At 46.0% G+C, this 16,373-nt stretch overlaps 2 protein-coding genes across 2 annotated transcripts in view; both read right to left on the bottom strand.

Moving 5' to 3' along the window:
* The window catches only part of LOC137304707 (small ribosomal subunit protein eS17), a 135,231-nt gene that overhangs the window by 98,090 nt on the left and 20,768 nt on the right, over positions 1 to 16,373 (bottom strand). The gene's annotated exons all lie outside the window — the stretch shown is intronic.
* The window catches only part of LOC137304576 (uncharacterized), a 55,474-nt gene that overhangs the window by 32,803 nt on the left and 6,298 nt on the right, over positions 1 to 16,373 (bottom strand). Inside the window, exons 3-12 of the mRNA XM_067973222.1 lie at positions 15,467 to 15,595; positions 13,641 to 13,730; positions 12,298 to 12,407; positions 8,041 to 8,126; positions 7,561 to 7,661; positions 5,271 to 5,423; positions 4,867 to 5,037; positions 3,951 to 4,017; positions 2,088 to 2,194; positions 192 to 287 (exon numbers count right to left, since the gene is read on the bottom strand). Coding sequence (XP_067829323.1) covers positions 192 to 287; positions 2,088 to 2,194; positions 3,951 to 4,017; positions 4,867 to 5,037; positions 5,271 to 5,423; positions 7,561 to 7,661; positions 8,041 to 8,126; positions 12,298 to 12,407; positions 13,641 to 13,730; positions 15,467 to 15,595 — 1,110 coding nt within the window. The remainder of the gene's footprint in view (positions 1 to 191; positions 288 to 2,087; positions 2,195 to 3,950; positions 4,018 to 4,866; positions 5,038 to 5,270; positions 5,424 to 7,560; positions 7,662 to 8,040; positions 8,127 to 12,297; positions 12,408 to 13,640; positions 13,731 to 15,466; positions 15,596 to 16,373) is intronic.

The following is a 16,373-nucleotide window of genomic DNA, read 5'->3' as shown; positions in this document are numbered from 1 at the left end:
CTCAATTTCACCCTTCACAATACGCTACGCTACACCTAGTATCACAAGAGTAGCTCTTAGCTCATCGGCTCGCAGAATCGCAGGTAAGTACAAATCTTAAAAAAAACAACAGATTTAAGAAATGTCTAACAGTCTGTGCAGCAAATGGTAAATTACTGTGTAACTGCTAACACAGAAAAAAACCCCAGTACCTTATTCTCTGAGCTCCCTTCTGAATCAGGCCACTCACTGTATCTGTCCGTCTCACTGAACCAATCCAGCTCCTTCCAATTCTCAGGATCTGGACCCTGGGGGAGTATACCGAAGGATTATGCTCTAGATATTCTTGTGAAGTGTTTCAATCGGTTTATTCTAATGCTTTAAACGCACATCCCCTTGCAAACACAAACAGTACACAATAGACTCAGTAAATGTGTCAACCTGGTTCAGTTTAGGATTGCCAACTCTGATTGTATCATATTCCGGGAGATTTCATCATATGACCTCCTGTCCCCAACCACCGCGCTCCCATGCTTCTCCCATTGGTTTCCCGACATGTCGATCGGTCAATAATGGCGATTACAATACCCATAATCCTCTGCTCTCCAGAAACCACTCTATCCAAGGTGTGGTCTTACTGATGCCACGGGGGGCAATGCATCCTGGATGCGATGCGGCCCTGTTGTTTGTGACTCCGGCTGAAATGAAACGGGAGAAGAAAAGGTCGCCAGTGATTTTTCTCCCGATTTGCCTGCAGGATTGTCCGGGAGATTAATCTTTTATTATGGGAGGATCCAGAATGATCTGAGAGGGTTGGCAAGTCTATTTCAGTTGCAGCAGTCTCACTTCTAAGTGAAGTGGTTAGGGTTCAAACCCCACTGTACACGGAGCACATAATCCAGGTTGACCCTCCAGTGCAGTACTGAGGGAGTGCTGCACTGTCGGAGGTGCCGTCATTCCATGGATGTAAAAGATGCTCTCAAATGGACGTAAAGGCTGCCACAGCACTACTTCGAAGACGAGCAGGAGATGTCCTGCTCAATATTCCTCCATCCACCAAAAACATTTTAACACATCATTTATTCATTTTCTGAGCGTTGGATCTTGCTGTGCACAAATTGGCTGCCATATTTGCCAACAAAACAGTGGCTGCACTTCAAAACGAAGGTTTACCAGACTGATTCCTGGGATGGCAGGACTGACGTACGAGGAGAGATTGGGTCGACTCGGCCTGTATTCACTAGAGTTTAGAAGAATGAGAGGTGATCTCATCGAAACATATAAAATTCTAACAGGACCAATCAGACTAGATGCAGGGAGGATGTTCCCGATGGCTGGGGAGTCCAGAACCAGGGGTCACAGTCTCAGGATATGGGGAATGCCATTTAGAACCGAGATGAGGAGAAATTTCTTCACTCAGAGGGTGGTGAACCGGTGGAATTCTCTACCACACAAGGCAGTGGAGGCCAAGTCATTAGATGTATTCAAGAAGGAGATAGATATATTTCCTAATGCTAAAGGGATCAAGGGATATGGGGAAAAAGCGGGAACAGGGTACTGAGTTAGATGATCAGCCATGATCATTTTGAATGGCTGAGCAGGCCCGAAGGGCCGAATGGCCTACTCTTCCTCCTATTTTCTATGTTTCTATGTAAAAGCAATCCATTTGTTGTAAAGTACTCTGGAGGTTATGATAAGGTGCTATATAAATGCAACTTTTTTCTTGAATGACTGTAAAATAACTCCTCCTGAGCTATTGAACTTGCTAATTACAAACCTTTACTGGGTGACTTCGTTTACATGGTGTTGGCCATTTATCCACTGTTTCAGCCCAAGGCTGTAATGGAGACATTTTTATCCACTCAGCATGGGCTGGGTTTAAACTAGGATTGAAATGATAATGTTCCAACTCCATGACCCAGTCCTGAATCAGGGAGGGGTGACCTTCATCCCATGGTCTTCAACCCAGGTCCCAGGTGTGAAGGTTTAGGATGGTGAAAACACTGTTCTGTTCTGTGAGAATCCACATTCTCATTGCTATGAACCACTCTATAAACATGCCAGGCTTTCCATTTAATTTTACCGCTGGAAGTAGTGTGATTCTTTACCAGGAGCTGTGTTATCTGCCTCTGATGGTATCCTTGGAGTCGCCTCCTCTCCAGGCTGTGGGCTTTTCGAACTTTCTCCAGCTGATACACTTGTGTCTCCAGGAGTCCTACGCACATATCAGACAAAGAGGCAAATTATTTCAACTCACGTCACCCTCTGAATGGACGACAGCTCCTTAACCTTCACTCACCTATTTCGATCGCCCGTGTTGCCATGACAATTTAGTCTCTCAAATTATGGGTGAATATAGATGCCCATTCAATGAGGTGGCGTCTCTCGGGCCTTTAGGTTTTACCCATAATTTGACGTCCTTTCTCGGGCGAGCACAAGAGGCTCTCATTGGAGGAATAAGGAGCATTCGCAGCCACACCATCCCCTAGTGGCTCAGTGGGGAAGTGCACCATCCATCCAGACCAGGAAAGAAAGGCTTGCATTTATATAGCGCCTTTCACAACCTCAGAATGTCCCAATTCGCTTTACAGCCAATGAAGTACTTTTAAAGCATAGTCATTGTTGTAATGTAGGAAACACAGCAGCCAGTTTGCACACAGCAAGGTCCCACAAACAGCAATGAGATAACGACCAGATAATCTGTTTTAGTGATATTGGTTGAGGGATAAATACTGGCCAGGTCACCAGGGAGAACTCCCCTGCTCTTCTTCAAATAGTGCCTGTGGGATCTTTTACGTCCACCTGAGAGGGCAGACGGGGCCTCGTTTTAACATCTCATCCACAAGATGGCACCTCTGACAGTGCAGCACTCCCTCAGTACTGCGCTGGGAGCGTCAGCCTAGATTATGTGCTCAAGTCTCTGGAGCAGGGCTCGAACCCACAACCTTCTGACTCAGAGGCGAAAGTGTTACCAACTGAGCCACGGCTGACACAGAAGGGCAATGGAAAGGAGAATCAGATGGGGTATATAATGGGCAGCCAATCCTATACCATCAGTTTTCTAACCTCTGCCAAAGGTAAAAGTAAACCCCAATATACACATTTTAAAATCACCTTCAAAAGCCATGTAGGAATGAAAAAGGCTGTTTGTAGGCCTTGCTATCTTTACCTGGTTTCCATATAAAATTAAATGGGGAGACGGCGACTTTAAAACCATCTGTTTGAACAGCTCTTAAACAATTTTGCGAATATACTCCTCAGACGAGACTAACACCCCAGTGCAGCACCGAGGGAGTGCTGCATTGTCGACGGTGCCGTCCTTCAGGTGGGATGTGAAATCTGGTCCCATTCAGCCTGTTGCTATAACGTTACAGATCCCGTTACCACGTGACGAGGAGCAGGGAGATCTCCCCGTGGCCTGGGCAACACTCCTCCCTCAATCAACAACAGCGCAAAAAAACAGATGAACATTAATTGATGTTTGTGGGATGTTGCACACAAACTTGCCTTGTCTACAGGAAGGAAAGAAGGAAGGAAAGAGAGAAAGAACGGAAAATCTACAGAGACTGAACTTCAAAGTAGTTTGTTGCGTGTGAATTGCTTCAAAATGTTTCTGAGAGATGTGATATGGTGTGATATAAATTCAAGACAGTTATAAAGATCTTCCCTTAGGTATAACAAATGAACTTTACGAAACAAACAATATTTTCTCCAAACTCTGGCTTTGCACTGGTTACATTGATTTACCAAACACAGAAAGAACTTCCTTAGTTAACAGACGGTGGTGTTCAATGTGGAAGAGGAGCTACGGGGAAGATAGATAAACACATGAGGGAGAAAGGAATAGAAGGTTATGCTGATAGGGTGAGATGAAGTAGGGAGGGAGGAGGCTCGTGTGGAGCATAAACACTTGCATGGACCTGTTGGGCCGAATGGCCTGTTTCTGTGCTGTACATTCTATGTAATTGTACCTCTTTGGGCTTCCTGTAGAGTGATCTGATGTTTCTCCAGCTTTTGCGCTAGCTCAGCAATGTCTCCCTACAAACAAAAGTCACCGTTTAGGAGGTATTTAAATCAGTCGAATTGTTCAAATTGGAGAGAATTGGTTTGGAACCTTCAAGACAGGGACTAGATAGTGTAATTCCAATTATAAATGTATATGTGTTATGTTACTGTTATTTATTCACTTATTTATCTATTGTTAAATAAATTCACTCAATGATATGATTGATGAGGCACTAGGGTGCAATAATACAAACATCTGAAATTAATGGGCAGGAAAGGACCAGCTGGTCCATCAAGCCTGCCCCACACTATAATGGCCGGAGTATCCTGACTAATCACTTCTTCCCTCCCCTCCACCTCTCACCCTCTCCCCTCCACCTCCCTCCCGCCCTCTCCCCCGCACCTCCCACCCTCTCCCCTCCACCTCCCACCCTCTCCCCCGCACCTCCCACCCTCTCCCCCGCACCCACGTAATCTCCCGGGAGAGGCAAAAAAAGGAGAAAAAACCCAGGGCCACTCTGGGAAATTCTTCTCCGGCCCCCTCAGGCCATCGCTACGTGGCATCACTCCTATGATCGCTGGCTTTACTGAGTTCTCAATCTCAGCCACAGCACTGTGAACAAGTAAAAAAATGGAGATCTGGAGGTTTTCCACAAGGGAAGGGAAAATCAAAGAGTTATCACCGGGCTGCTCGTGGGCGCCTCCTCGCGGTTGGCTCAGTGGAGCTGATCTCCTGATATCTTGGCCACAATTAGTGTGGAACTAAGGGGGGAAAAAAGGTGAGAGAATTAATTCTGGGGAAAAGAGATCCCACCCTCACTAAAAATACCTTGAACTGAGAGCCAACTTCCTAGACCTTGTTGAGTGTCACCAGATTCGTACCTCGATATCCCGCTGAATGCCACTCATCCGAATTCGACTGTTCTCTATCAGATCCTCCAGCAGCCCGGGCGTTTCAACCAGCCTCCTTTCAGCAACTCTTCCCTCCTCTTCCTCCTCCTCATCGGACAAATCCACGCCTTCAGGAAACTTGCCAGGAAGCTGGGGACTCTCCTTTTGGACAAGGGGCAAAGATAAGGCCACACCAAAGTACAGACCAAGAAAAGGCCAACCAGCTCCCTTCCCTCCATGGATCATGTACAATTTGGCGGAACAGAGCGCGGTAATTTTTACCTAATCCGTCAGGCGGGAAGCGGGCGGTTTCGGCTGCTCATTTTACACCCCTCCTGATTTCACTCTCCGTTGACTTTATTTAACACTAATGCCCGGTGACGTGCCCACATTACCTGTGGCACTTGTTGGATCATTTGCTCCTTCTCCGCCTGCACCTCTCCGAGCATGCTCTGTAGATCCGTGATGCGATCAGCCTGCCGTTTCACTTCCTGCTCCAGAAGCTCCTCCCGCAGTTCATTCTCCTGGCACAACTTTCTTATGGATTTCTGGATGTGGAAGAATAATCTGTCAGGTCCTGTCTGCACTTGGACACAGCAAGGTGGTGGGTGTGTAGCGACCGTGTGTGTCGGGCTCCAGTGCACGGAGCCATCGACAGAATTTTAACCAACAATTCCCCACACGGTGAGTTCCCAATCTCAACAACATACTGTTGTGAGAGGCCAGCAGTGTCTAAAGTGCAACCTTCGAATCCCAGGCTACTCAGTCCTATTTGCTGTCGCATTTCTTATTTGCGAGTTTGTCCTGGTTGAATTTTGTGAGTCTGGAGGTTTGGAAAGGGGTCTTTTTAGCCCTGTCCCCTCAGGAAAAATCCTAAATGAGAACATCGAGATCTATTGGTATCGACAATTAATACGCATATTAATGGAACATTAATGGCCTTTGTTATCCGATTGCAACGTTGATGGTAACCCATTAAAATTAATAGGCTACAATTAGCATACAACCAAAAACCAGGCCATCTTGTAGCTGCCATGCATCTGGCCTGAGATGGCTGCTTCCAGCTGCTACCAATCTCCCTTGTGAGTAGCCATCATGAAGCAACGATGATGCCTCCCTATGGCCAGTGACAAGAAACATGTGCCTTTATCTCTCTCCCTCTCTCCCTCTCCCCCTCCGTCTCCCCCTCTTCCTCATTGAAAACATTGCAGTTTCTTTACTCTCTTCTCCCCACCCCCGCAAACGTTATTCTTTTTTTCCATTGTCACTTCCAATTTATCTCCTTGAACAAGTTTGCCGAGCCATCAGGAGGGAAGAACCTTCCTACTCTTGCCACCACATGGAATACAACTGAATGTCCAGCTCCCTCTCTGAAGGCCTCACTCTGACCGTATCTACGAACACACTTACCTCACGATGCATGAGGGGATTTGTTAGAGTAGATAGGGAGATGCCGCTTTCCAGCTGGCAGGAGGGTCAGTAACCAGAGGATACAGATTTAAGATAATTGGAAAAAGAAACAGGGGGGGAGATGAAGAGAATTTGTTTTACCCTGTGTGTTATTATGATCTGGAATGCACTGCCTGAAAGGGTGGGGGAGGCAAGTTTAATGGTAACTTTCAAAAGGGAATTTGATAAATACTTGAAAAGGAGAAATTTGCAAGGCTATGGGGAAAGAACAGGGGAGTGGGACTAAATGGACAGCTCTTTCAAAGAGCCAGCACAGGCACGATGGGTTGAATGGCCTCGTTCTGTGCTGTATGAGTCTCTGGTTCCATGCAATGTCCATACTCATCTGCATCAGTCGAATGGTTAAAAGGAGTGGGCTGGCTTTAAAAAAACTTTAGTATCAGAGGAGGAATTTCTTGAAGAAGTTGCTTGTTTTAAAGTGGCACATCCTGTTTGGCAAATCTTGGAGCTACAAGAAGACCATTAAATTGGGCAAACTAGCATTCTGCTGCCCCCTGGCAGGATAAAAGTCCCAAACGGTGTAAAGAGTCCCCTTTGAAAATGAGCCAAGTCGAGATATATATATATAAAAATAATTTTTTAAAAATTCATTATTGGGGTGTGGACATCACTAACAAGGCCGGCATTTATTGCCCTCCCTCGTTGCCCTTGAGAAGGTGGTGGTGAGCCGCCTTCTTGAACCGCAGCAGTCCGTGTGGTGAAGGTTCTCCCACATTGCTGTTGGGTAGGGACTTTGACCCAGTGACAATTAAGAAACGGCCAATATATGTCCAAGTTGGGATGGTGTGTGACCATGGCGGTGGTGGTGTTCCTGTGCACCTGCTGCCCTTACCCTTCCAGGTGGAGCTCGCGGGTTTGGGAGATGCTGCTGAAGAAGCCTTGGCGAGTTGCTGCAGTGCATCCTGTAGATAGCACACACTGCAGCCACAGTGCGCTGGTGGTGGAGGGAATGAATGTTTAAAGTGGAGGATGGGCTGCCGATTAAGTGACTGCTTTGTCCTGGATGGTGTTGAGCTTCTTGAGTGTTGTTGCAGCTGCACTCATCCAGGCAAGTGGAGAGTATTCCATCACACATATTCCAATGAGTAGATAAGAATATCCATGGGCACAATTCCTTTTTCTACAACCTTGTATTGTTGCAACAATTCTTATAATAAATAATATAATATAAGGCGACGACTGGCCACAGAATAAGTCTTGATTTACTCTCTGTACCTTTTTGATGTCCAGTTGACATTGGAAGAACTGACACTCCCGCAGTCTGGACTCACTCTGTTTCAGCAGTTCATTTAATCTCTTTTCCTTGGACTCCAGCTCTGTGTTAATGATATTTCACAGATATTATTCCAAACTGCACACTCTCTTAATTATTTCATTACTTTCTCATTATTTATTTTTATTAGTAAAGTACTCATTTTTTTAATCCATTTCTAACATGGTACATTTATACGGTAAAAAGGATAAAACAGTACAAAGTCAGTCGTGACTCAGTGGGCAGCACTCTCGCCTCTGGGTCAGAAGGTTGTGGGTTCAAGTCTCACACCAGAGACTTGAGCACAAAGTCTAGGCTGACATTCCAGTGCAGTACTGAGGGAGTGCTGTATTGTTGGAGGTGCCATCTTTCGGACAAGACGTTAAACCGAGGCCCCGTCTGTTGAAATCCATTTACAGAGGTGTTTGGATGTTCTCCCTTACCAGTCTGGGTCTCTTTCAGCTTCTTTCTCAGATGGACCATGTTCTCCTTGGCCTGGTTTACTGCCCTTTCCAGCTTTTTACGACTCCTAAGCAGAATCAAATACACGGTGATTCCACAGAACGATTATACTTTGTACGGGAACTAAACACTATATCCCACTGTGTGTTCTGCAGCCGATATCTACAGTGCATTATCTACTATTCCCTGTTGGGTATCCACTATATCCCATGAACCCTGTTAACTGCTGGTTTATATTTTATCTTACCTTTTGTTCTATTGCGAAGTTGACGTTACTAATGCAGAAACAACGACTTGAATTTTTATAGAGCCTTTAACGTAGAAAAAACTCTTTATAAAGGTGTAATCCAATAGAAAATGGACACTGAGCCAAAGAAGGAGATATTGGGGGGGGGGGCGGGTGGGGATGACGAGAAGCTTGGTCCTTTTCGTGGCTTTCAAAACGGAACTGGATAAATACTTGAAGGGAAAAAGTTTGCAAGGCTACAGAGAAAGAGCGGGGGAATGGGACTAACTGGATTGCTCTCACAAAGAGCCGGCACGTGCTCGATGGGCCGAATAGCCTCCTTCTGTGCTGTAACCATTCTATGTTTCTAACAGGTGGGTTTTTAAGGAGGGATTTTAAGGAGGAGAGGGTGTTGGAGAGGTGGAGCGGTTTAAGGAGGGACTACAGACTGTTGGGCCTAGGTGGCTGTAGGCATGGCCATCATTGGTGGGGCAAAGGGAGGGGGGATACACAAGAGGCCAGAGGAACAGAGAGTGGGATGGGGAGGAGGGGGGAGTGTTACAGAGACAGGGAGGGGCAAGACCACGGTAAGAGGAGGATGGAAATTTAAAATTTGCTTGCTATGGTCCAGCTCAATTGAAAAACAGGAGAGGTGGTCCTTTCTTATTTTACCTCAGTAAAATAATCCCCAAGCACTCATTAACTTCTTTCTCTTCGATCACTTTTTATTGACAGGTCTGCATCTGAATTCAACGGTGGGATAATTGAACAGACTGAGGGCGGAATTTGTACCTGATTGGTCACAGGTCACAGGTCACAGGTCAACTCAAGGTCAGTAAAATAAGTAACGCTATTTTGGAGGGCCCGTGGACAATGAAAACTGAAAAGAAGTAGGCCAAAGAACTGATCCCAAGAAGACCAAACCTCCTGGTTTAACGGGGCCTCGGTTTAACGTCCCATCCGAAAGATGGCACCTCCAACAGTGCAGCACTCCCTCAGTACGGCACTGGAGTGTCAGCCTAGATTATGTGCTCAAGTCTCTGGAGTGGGGCCAAACCTCCAGGGAGTCTCTTTTCCTCTCCCCTTCCTGTAAAGCAGGTTTCTTTGTCTCATTGATGGATGTAGTTTGACGAGTTCTTCTAAAAAAAAACGTTTTTACGCTGCGAGTTGTAATGATCTGGAACGCGCTGCCTGAAAGGGCGGTGGAAGCAGATTCAGTAGTAACTTTCAAAATGGAATTGGATAAATATTTGAAGGGGGGAAAGTTTGCAGGGCTATGGGGGAAAGGGCAGGGGAGTGGGACTAAATGGATAGCTCTTTCAAAGAGCCGGCACAGGCACGATGGGCCGAATGGCCTCCACTGTGCTGTATCATTCTATGAAAACAAAAAAAAAAACAGCGATAGTCCGAAAATTGTAGAAATGGTTAATAAGATGCAACTGATCTAATCAAAACCTGGCGGGGTTTTGAAGTCTGAAGTGTCTTTTACATTGGTTTCCCATACGGACATTCAGGACTGATGAGTGATTTGAGTAGTGTGCGTCCCTGAGCTCCATGGCATCCCACATCTGCCATTTTTGATGTTCCGTATGCTGCCTGTTCCACTGAGAAACAAAGTGAACAGCAACCACACTGACACAGATAGAGAAATAACTTGCTAGAAATACAGATGGCCATATCGGCCTTGACAACCAGGGAATGCAAAGTTCTATCTGAGTACTGCATTGCTGGAGGTGCTGCCTTTAGAATGGCTGTTCAGGTGGACATTAAAGATCCCACGCCACTATTCGAAGAAGAGCAGGCAATTCTCCTAGTATCTTGGCCAATATTCTTCCCTCAACCAACTTTACCCCAAAAAGCTGTGGAGGCTGAGTCATTGAATACATTCAAGGCTGAGTTAGACACGTTTTTGATCAGCAAGAGAGTCAAAGGATAGGGGGAAAAGGCGGGAAAATGGAGTTGAGGTAAAAATCAGATCAGCCATGATCTCATTGAATGGAGCAGCAGGCTCGAGGGGCCGAATGGCCTACTCCTGCTCCTATCTCTTATGGTCTTATGGTTATAATAGCAGCAGAAAGATAGCTAGATTAGCTGGACATTCATCTCGTTTGCTGTTTGTGGGATAACATTTGCCTACGTAACAACAGTGACCTCAAGGGCAACTCATTGGTTGTGAAGCATTTTGGGATGGAAAAACACAAAATAAATACAAGCTCTTTCTTTCTCTTTTTCTTCATGGTGTACAGTCAGCACTGTGCGGTCGATTAATCAGAGGCCTTATGCCATTATACTCTCAAAAATTCATGATATTCACCAATCTTTGTAGTAAGATTTTTGTGTCAGTTAAGTCTGCCATTTTGGTTGTGATTGTCAAGCCTTTGGTCAATTTTCCATTTGTTCATTGGTTAAATATTTAAGTCTTTGTACTTTTTCTCTTTCCAACTGGTTATTTTCACTAATTATATTCGACAAAACCTTTCCCCCAAATTTCATTTCTCCCCATCACATTTCACCAAAAAACTACACAATTTATATTCCAGCAATAAAACCTTCTCCGTGGTGCAGTTCCCCTGATAGTTCCTCACCGCCCCCCCCCCACTACTTACCTCGAATATAAAATTTATCACATAAAAAACACAGAAAAATCACAAATGTATATATAAACTCATCATGAGCAATGCCATGGGCGATCTGCTAGTCTACCTCCATAAAAGTTTTGAGAGCAACTATCACACTTCAGATGTCACACTCAAAGTGTCCAAGGTAGAAAGGAAGCCTATCATCCCTGCTGGTTTTTATCTAACCTGGAATGCAAAATTTATAAGCACCTTCCAATCTCTGAACTTCCCTCAGCAAACAGCAAATGGGTTGTTTTCACTTGAAGCAATTAGACTAATAGGAGCAGGTGGGTTTAAACACAGCGCCCACCTGAGCAGCAGAATAATACACTGAGCAGCAGAATAATACACGGTGCGTTACATGAAGTGTGACCCTCCTGCCACTATGGGAAATCTGCTGGCATCACATGTAAAAAGAAAGAAGGAACTTGCATTTATATAGCGCCTCTCATGACCTCAGGACGTCCCAAAGTGCTTTACAGTCAATTAAGTACTTTTGAAGTGTAGTCACTGTTGTAATGTAGGAAACGCGGCAGCCAATTTGAGCACAGCAAGATCCCACAAACAGCAATGTGATAATGACCGGATAATCTGTTTTTTTAGTGATGTTGGTTGTGGGATAAATATTGGCCAGGACACCGGGAAGAACTTCTCTTGCTCTTCTTCAAAATAATGCCATGGGATCTTATAACATCCACCTGAGAGGCCCGACGTCTCATCTGAGAAAAAGCACCTCCGACAGTGCAGCACTCCCTCAGTCCTGCACTGGGAGGGTCAGCCTAGATTTTGTGCTCAAGTCTCTGGAGTAAGAACTGAGACTTCCTGGGGTGTCTTTTTACCAGATCATCCCAGCAGCCGGCCTTAAATAACCCAGCCGCTTTACTTTGGTGTGGCAGCCAGCTTCACGGGACCCACGTATCGGGGGCCGGTTGCTCCATTACGGCACGTGACTCAATATAAGAGCATCTTTAACCTGACTGTATCGTGCCCTGTGGATGGGATCCTCTGCCAGGCTGCGATGTGTGAACTATCTATATGTACGGCAGGGGTGTCTGAGATTTTGCCTTGCTGGGCCGCTTTGGTGATCATTGTGGATCATCGAAAGCCACGGACAAATCCCTGTTCCCACAAATTGCGGACATCTGGAGTTGTTGATTGGAATTGATCTTGGTGTTGTGACTTGGGATTTATTCAACGAGACTGCAGCACCAAGAACAGCGATTTCCAAACCTCCAGGCCAGCAAACTTCAAACAGGACAAAGAAGGAGAAGAGGAAAAATGAGTTGACTTGGCTTCAAGGGTCGGTTATCAGTGTCAGGGGTCAGCGGAGGGCCAGATTGGACACCCCCTGATTTGTGGTGTGACTCGAAGGTGTGAACGATGTTAGAACTTACCCCTTTGGTTCTTTGGCCATCGTTGCTGTGCTAATGTATTTGTTAATCTCTTTGTTGAGTTCTGCGAGTTTCAGTATTCCTTGTTCAGCTGAATTTAATGCATCGTTTACCTGAAAAACAGAACAGAAAACATTGTGACGAGCAGCTCATTGCCTCAGCCCCCTTCAAATAACAACCCAGCCATTCAGTGACACCCCCGACCCTCCGACTAACATACACCTACAGTCTAGGTGTTTATTCAGTCAATGGTGGAGCCCTGAATGCAATTATATGTTTTAAAGATATTTGTTGAGTATTGAGTTACACAGACAAGTAAGATACAAGTTTGATTCTTTAAGGGGGAGCCAGATAAACACATGAGGGAGAAAGGAATAGAAAGATATGGTGATAGGGTGAGATGAAGTAAGATGGGAGGAGGCTCGTGTGGAGCATAAACTAAAGCACTGATGTGTTGGGCCTAATGGCCTGTTTCTTTGCTGTCAATTCTATGTAGTTGATCTCAGAGGAGATGTTGGGAGGCTGGAATTGGTCTCAGAGTTAACATCTATGGGCTAGAGAAGGGAAGAAGTGCCAAGACCCATGCTCCTGTTCACTATTTATTGAGTGTGAGAATGAGAGTGTGTGTGTGTGTGTGTGTGTGAGATCAGCCCAGGCTCACACATGGTGTCCTCAACAGTCAAACAACCTGCACCTGACTGTCCGTATAAGAAAGCCCCACCTGCTGGACATCACTGAAGAATGACCACCTGGACTAGGACTGCTGGCCCCGTGGAACCATAAAAAGACTTGCATTTATATAGCGCCTTTCCCAACCTCAGGACGTCCCGAAACGTTTTACAGCCAATTAAATACTTTTGAAGTGTAGTCCCTGTTGTTCTGCGGCATCCAATTTGTGCATAGCAAGATCCCACACACAGCACTGGCCCGGGGGAACTCCCCTGCTCTTCTTCGAAATAGTGCCGTGGGATCTTTTACATTCACCTGAGAGGGTAGACAGGGCCTCGGTTTAACGTCTCATCCAAAAGACAGCATCTCCGACAGTGCAGCACTCCCTCAGTACTGCACTGGAATATCAGCCTAGATTCTATGCTCAAGTCTCTGGAGAGGGACTTGAACCCACCACCTTCTGACTCGGAGGCGAGAGTGCGGACACTGAGCCGCTGTAGCGGGTGAGTCACTGTTGTGAAGAGAGGAGAGAAGACAAAAGCAATGGGGAACGTTACCTGTAATGGTCTGTGTATATTGAGAGCAGCACGACAGCAGGTGAGGAGTCGTGCGTCTGCGTCTGCGCAGTGACTCAAACTAAGCAATGGCCAACCCAAATGCTGTGACTTTCCCCTCACCTTCACAGCCACGTCCTCCAGCTCCGGCTCCTTCTTCTCCGCCGCTGACGAGCTCTCCTCCTCAATCATCGCAGTTTGCCGGCTGAAGAACTGCAAGCACAACAAGGTTCTGAAGTACTGAGACCACCCACATTTTCTTAGTTGATAGTGTCCCTGCCCCCCTGGCCCTTTCTTCCCCCACCCCACCACTGCTGCCTCACGTCACCGAGCGGCCTCTTCTATCCGCTGTCCGAGCTATTGACTGCCCTCGGATTGTCGCGAGGAAGCTGAACCTCTCCAGTCAGGTCTCCGTGGGCTGCACTGAGACAAAGTGATGCTGAACACAGGTGAACGTCATCCAGTAGACCCAGGCATTCCATGACCATCAGTTGAGACTGAGATTGGTGCTCCAGGCCCTGGCTGCAATGTGGGATATCAGACTGCACCATCATTTATTTTCCTCCTATTGTATCCTTGTTTTGCTTTTGGGGGTTTTCCCTTGAACTTCCATCAAAGCATCAGAGCTGGAGACGTCCAGAGGAAGTTCACCCCTAGTGGAACGTCTACAGCATTGGAAATGTCAACTTTCTAATGTTAGAAACCAGGGGAACTCAACAACTGGCAAAAGAGGAAACCACAAGCTCGATACACTTTCCCACACCCGCTGTCATTGCCTCACTTGGTTTTATTGGTGTCAAATTTGAGGCCGTTTTGCCCAGTGGCATTGTGGTTGCCCCAAGCTCATTTCACGTAGTCTGACAGCCAACAGATGGAGGGTACCAGTCTGGGGGCAAGACCCAAACCCAGGCCCCAGAGATCAAACAAATAACACCATCAACCCAGCTGAGCCTTAACCTGAATCAGAGGAGAAGACTAGAGAACGAGGAGAGAGGGGTGCAGAACAGGAATGAGACAATGAGCCATCTCCTCCACAAGCTCTTACATTTTATGTAATAAACTGTCAGGACAGTGATGCGGGCTTAAATTTGTCCATATCTTGCAAAACCAGGAGTGGGGTAATGAGTTACTTCCAACTGGGAATGAGTTACTGCCAACTGGGAATGAGTTACTGCCAACTGGGAATGAGTTACTGCCAACTGGGAATGAGTTACTGTCAACTGGGTAAATTCTATCAGGAATCGAGGAATAGGCTGATATAATTGGACAATAGGGAAGGCGACACATAGCAACTATAAATACTGTCTCCAACAGTGCTTGTGTAACAGTGTTCTTGGAAAACTCAAGTACAGACACACACGCAAAAATACAGACAATTTCCCACACACCCTGCTCGCACACTCCCCCTCTTGCACACACCCCGCCAACCCTTTTCATACATCCCACCCAAAACTTCTATCACAAATAGAAGGGAACATTCCTACTCACAGCTTCACACATACAGATACTCCCACCCATGTACTTTCAGGGACTTGCAAACACTCCCATTCACACCCACATCCATGTCCTCCCACACAGATCCCTAAACTCTAGCACAACTCTCCCTGACACAATGTGTGTGTGTGTGTGTGTGTGTGTGTGTGTAAGTCTTAATTAATTATTCTTCACCTTATGATGGGCTGTTTGCCTCCCGTTGACAAATCTAACAGCGATGCTATGAGAACACTTTGTACTGTTAAACCACTGAATTCATTTTAACTGTGACATTTTTTTCTCTCCACTATACAAGGATGTTATGCCTATTGTGCCCTGGTATGGCATGACAGCTTCGACCTGCTAAACACCTGAATGAAAATGGGTAATACAGCTCATAGCAATCAAAGGAGAGGGCAGTCACCCATGAGGACAGTTCCAGTGCTACTGAAATCAGCTGTAAGAAAGGGATTCACCTCACTGAGCTGGGAGAGCAGGTGGTTCCTCTGCCCACATGTTGTCTGGTAACCCACGATAAACACAGACACCTGCTGCTGGTATTTCCTCCTGGTCTCCCTCTTGCTCAATATGGCATCCAACTGGATCTGTGGGGACAAAGGACACAAGAACAGGGCTCAGGCTGCCATGGAGCCTACAGAGACGATTTGGATAAAGTAGAATTAAAAACACAACCTGACCCAACAATATACAGTTGCCTGAAGGGCAGAATGCTTGCAATGGCTTTTATTCGTTAATGCAGTTGAACATTTGTAGAACTGAGTTCTCCCCAGTTTCCTGACCAACATTTATCCCTCAACCAAAGCCTAAAACAGATTACCTGGTCATTATATTGCTGTTTGTGGGAGCTTGCTGTGTGCAAATTGGCTGCTGCGTTTCCTCCATTACAACAGTGACTACAATTGGTTGTGAAGCACTTTGGGATGTCCTGAGGACGTGAAAGGCGCTATACAAATGCAAGTCTTCCTCCTCCCGTGCACTCCTGGACTGAAGTGTAAAGGACTGTTGCCAGGTAAGGAGGGGAAAATTGGTGGTGGGGGATGGAATTTAAATTTAAAAGAAAAATCACACAGTTAATAAAGCTCAGCATTAAAATCCTACATTGCTGTGGGGTTCATTTAAAGTATTGGCACCAACCTGCAGTAGGGAAAATGTGTGGAGGCCTGATAATGCTGACAAGCATCGATTACCATTTTTAACATTCTCTTGCTGTGTGTCCCCAGTGTTGATATTGGTTCCCTCTCTCATTGATTCCAGGAAACATGTTCCTCCTCACTCTCCTTTTTAAAAATTCGTTCCCAGGATGTGGGCGTCGCTGGCGAGGCCGGCATTTATTGCCCATCCCTAATTGCCCTTGAGAAGGTG

The sequence above is a fragment of the Heptranchias perlo genome, chromosome 38 (genome assembly GCF_035084215.1).
Source record: "Heptranchias perlo isolate sHepPer1 chromosome 38, sHepPer1.hap1, whole genome shotgun sequence".
NCBI lineage: Eukaryota > Metazoa > Chordata > Chondrichthyes > Hexanchiformes > Hexanchidae > Heptranchias > Heptranchias perlo.
The sequence above is the reverse complement of the archived record's forward strand: the minus strand, read 5'-3'. Positions and strand labels throughout refer to the sequence as shown.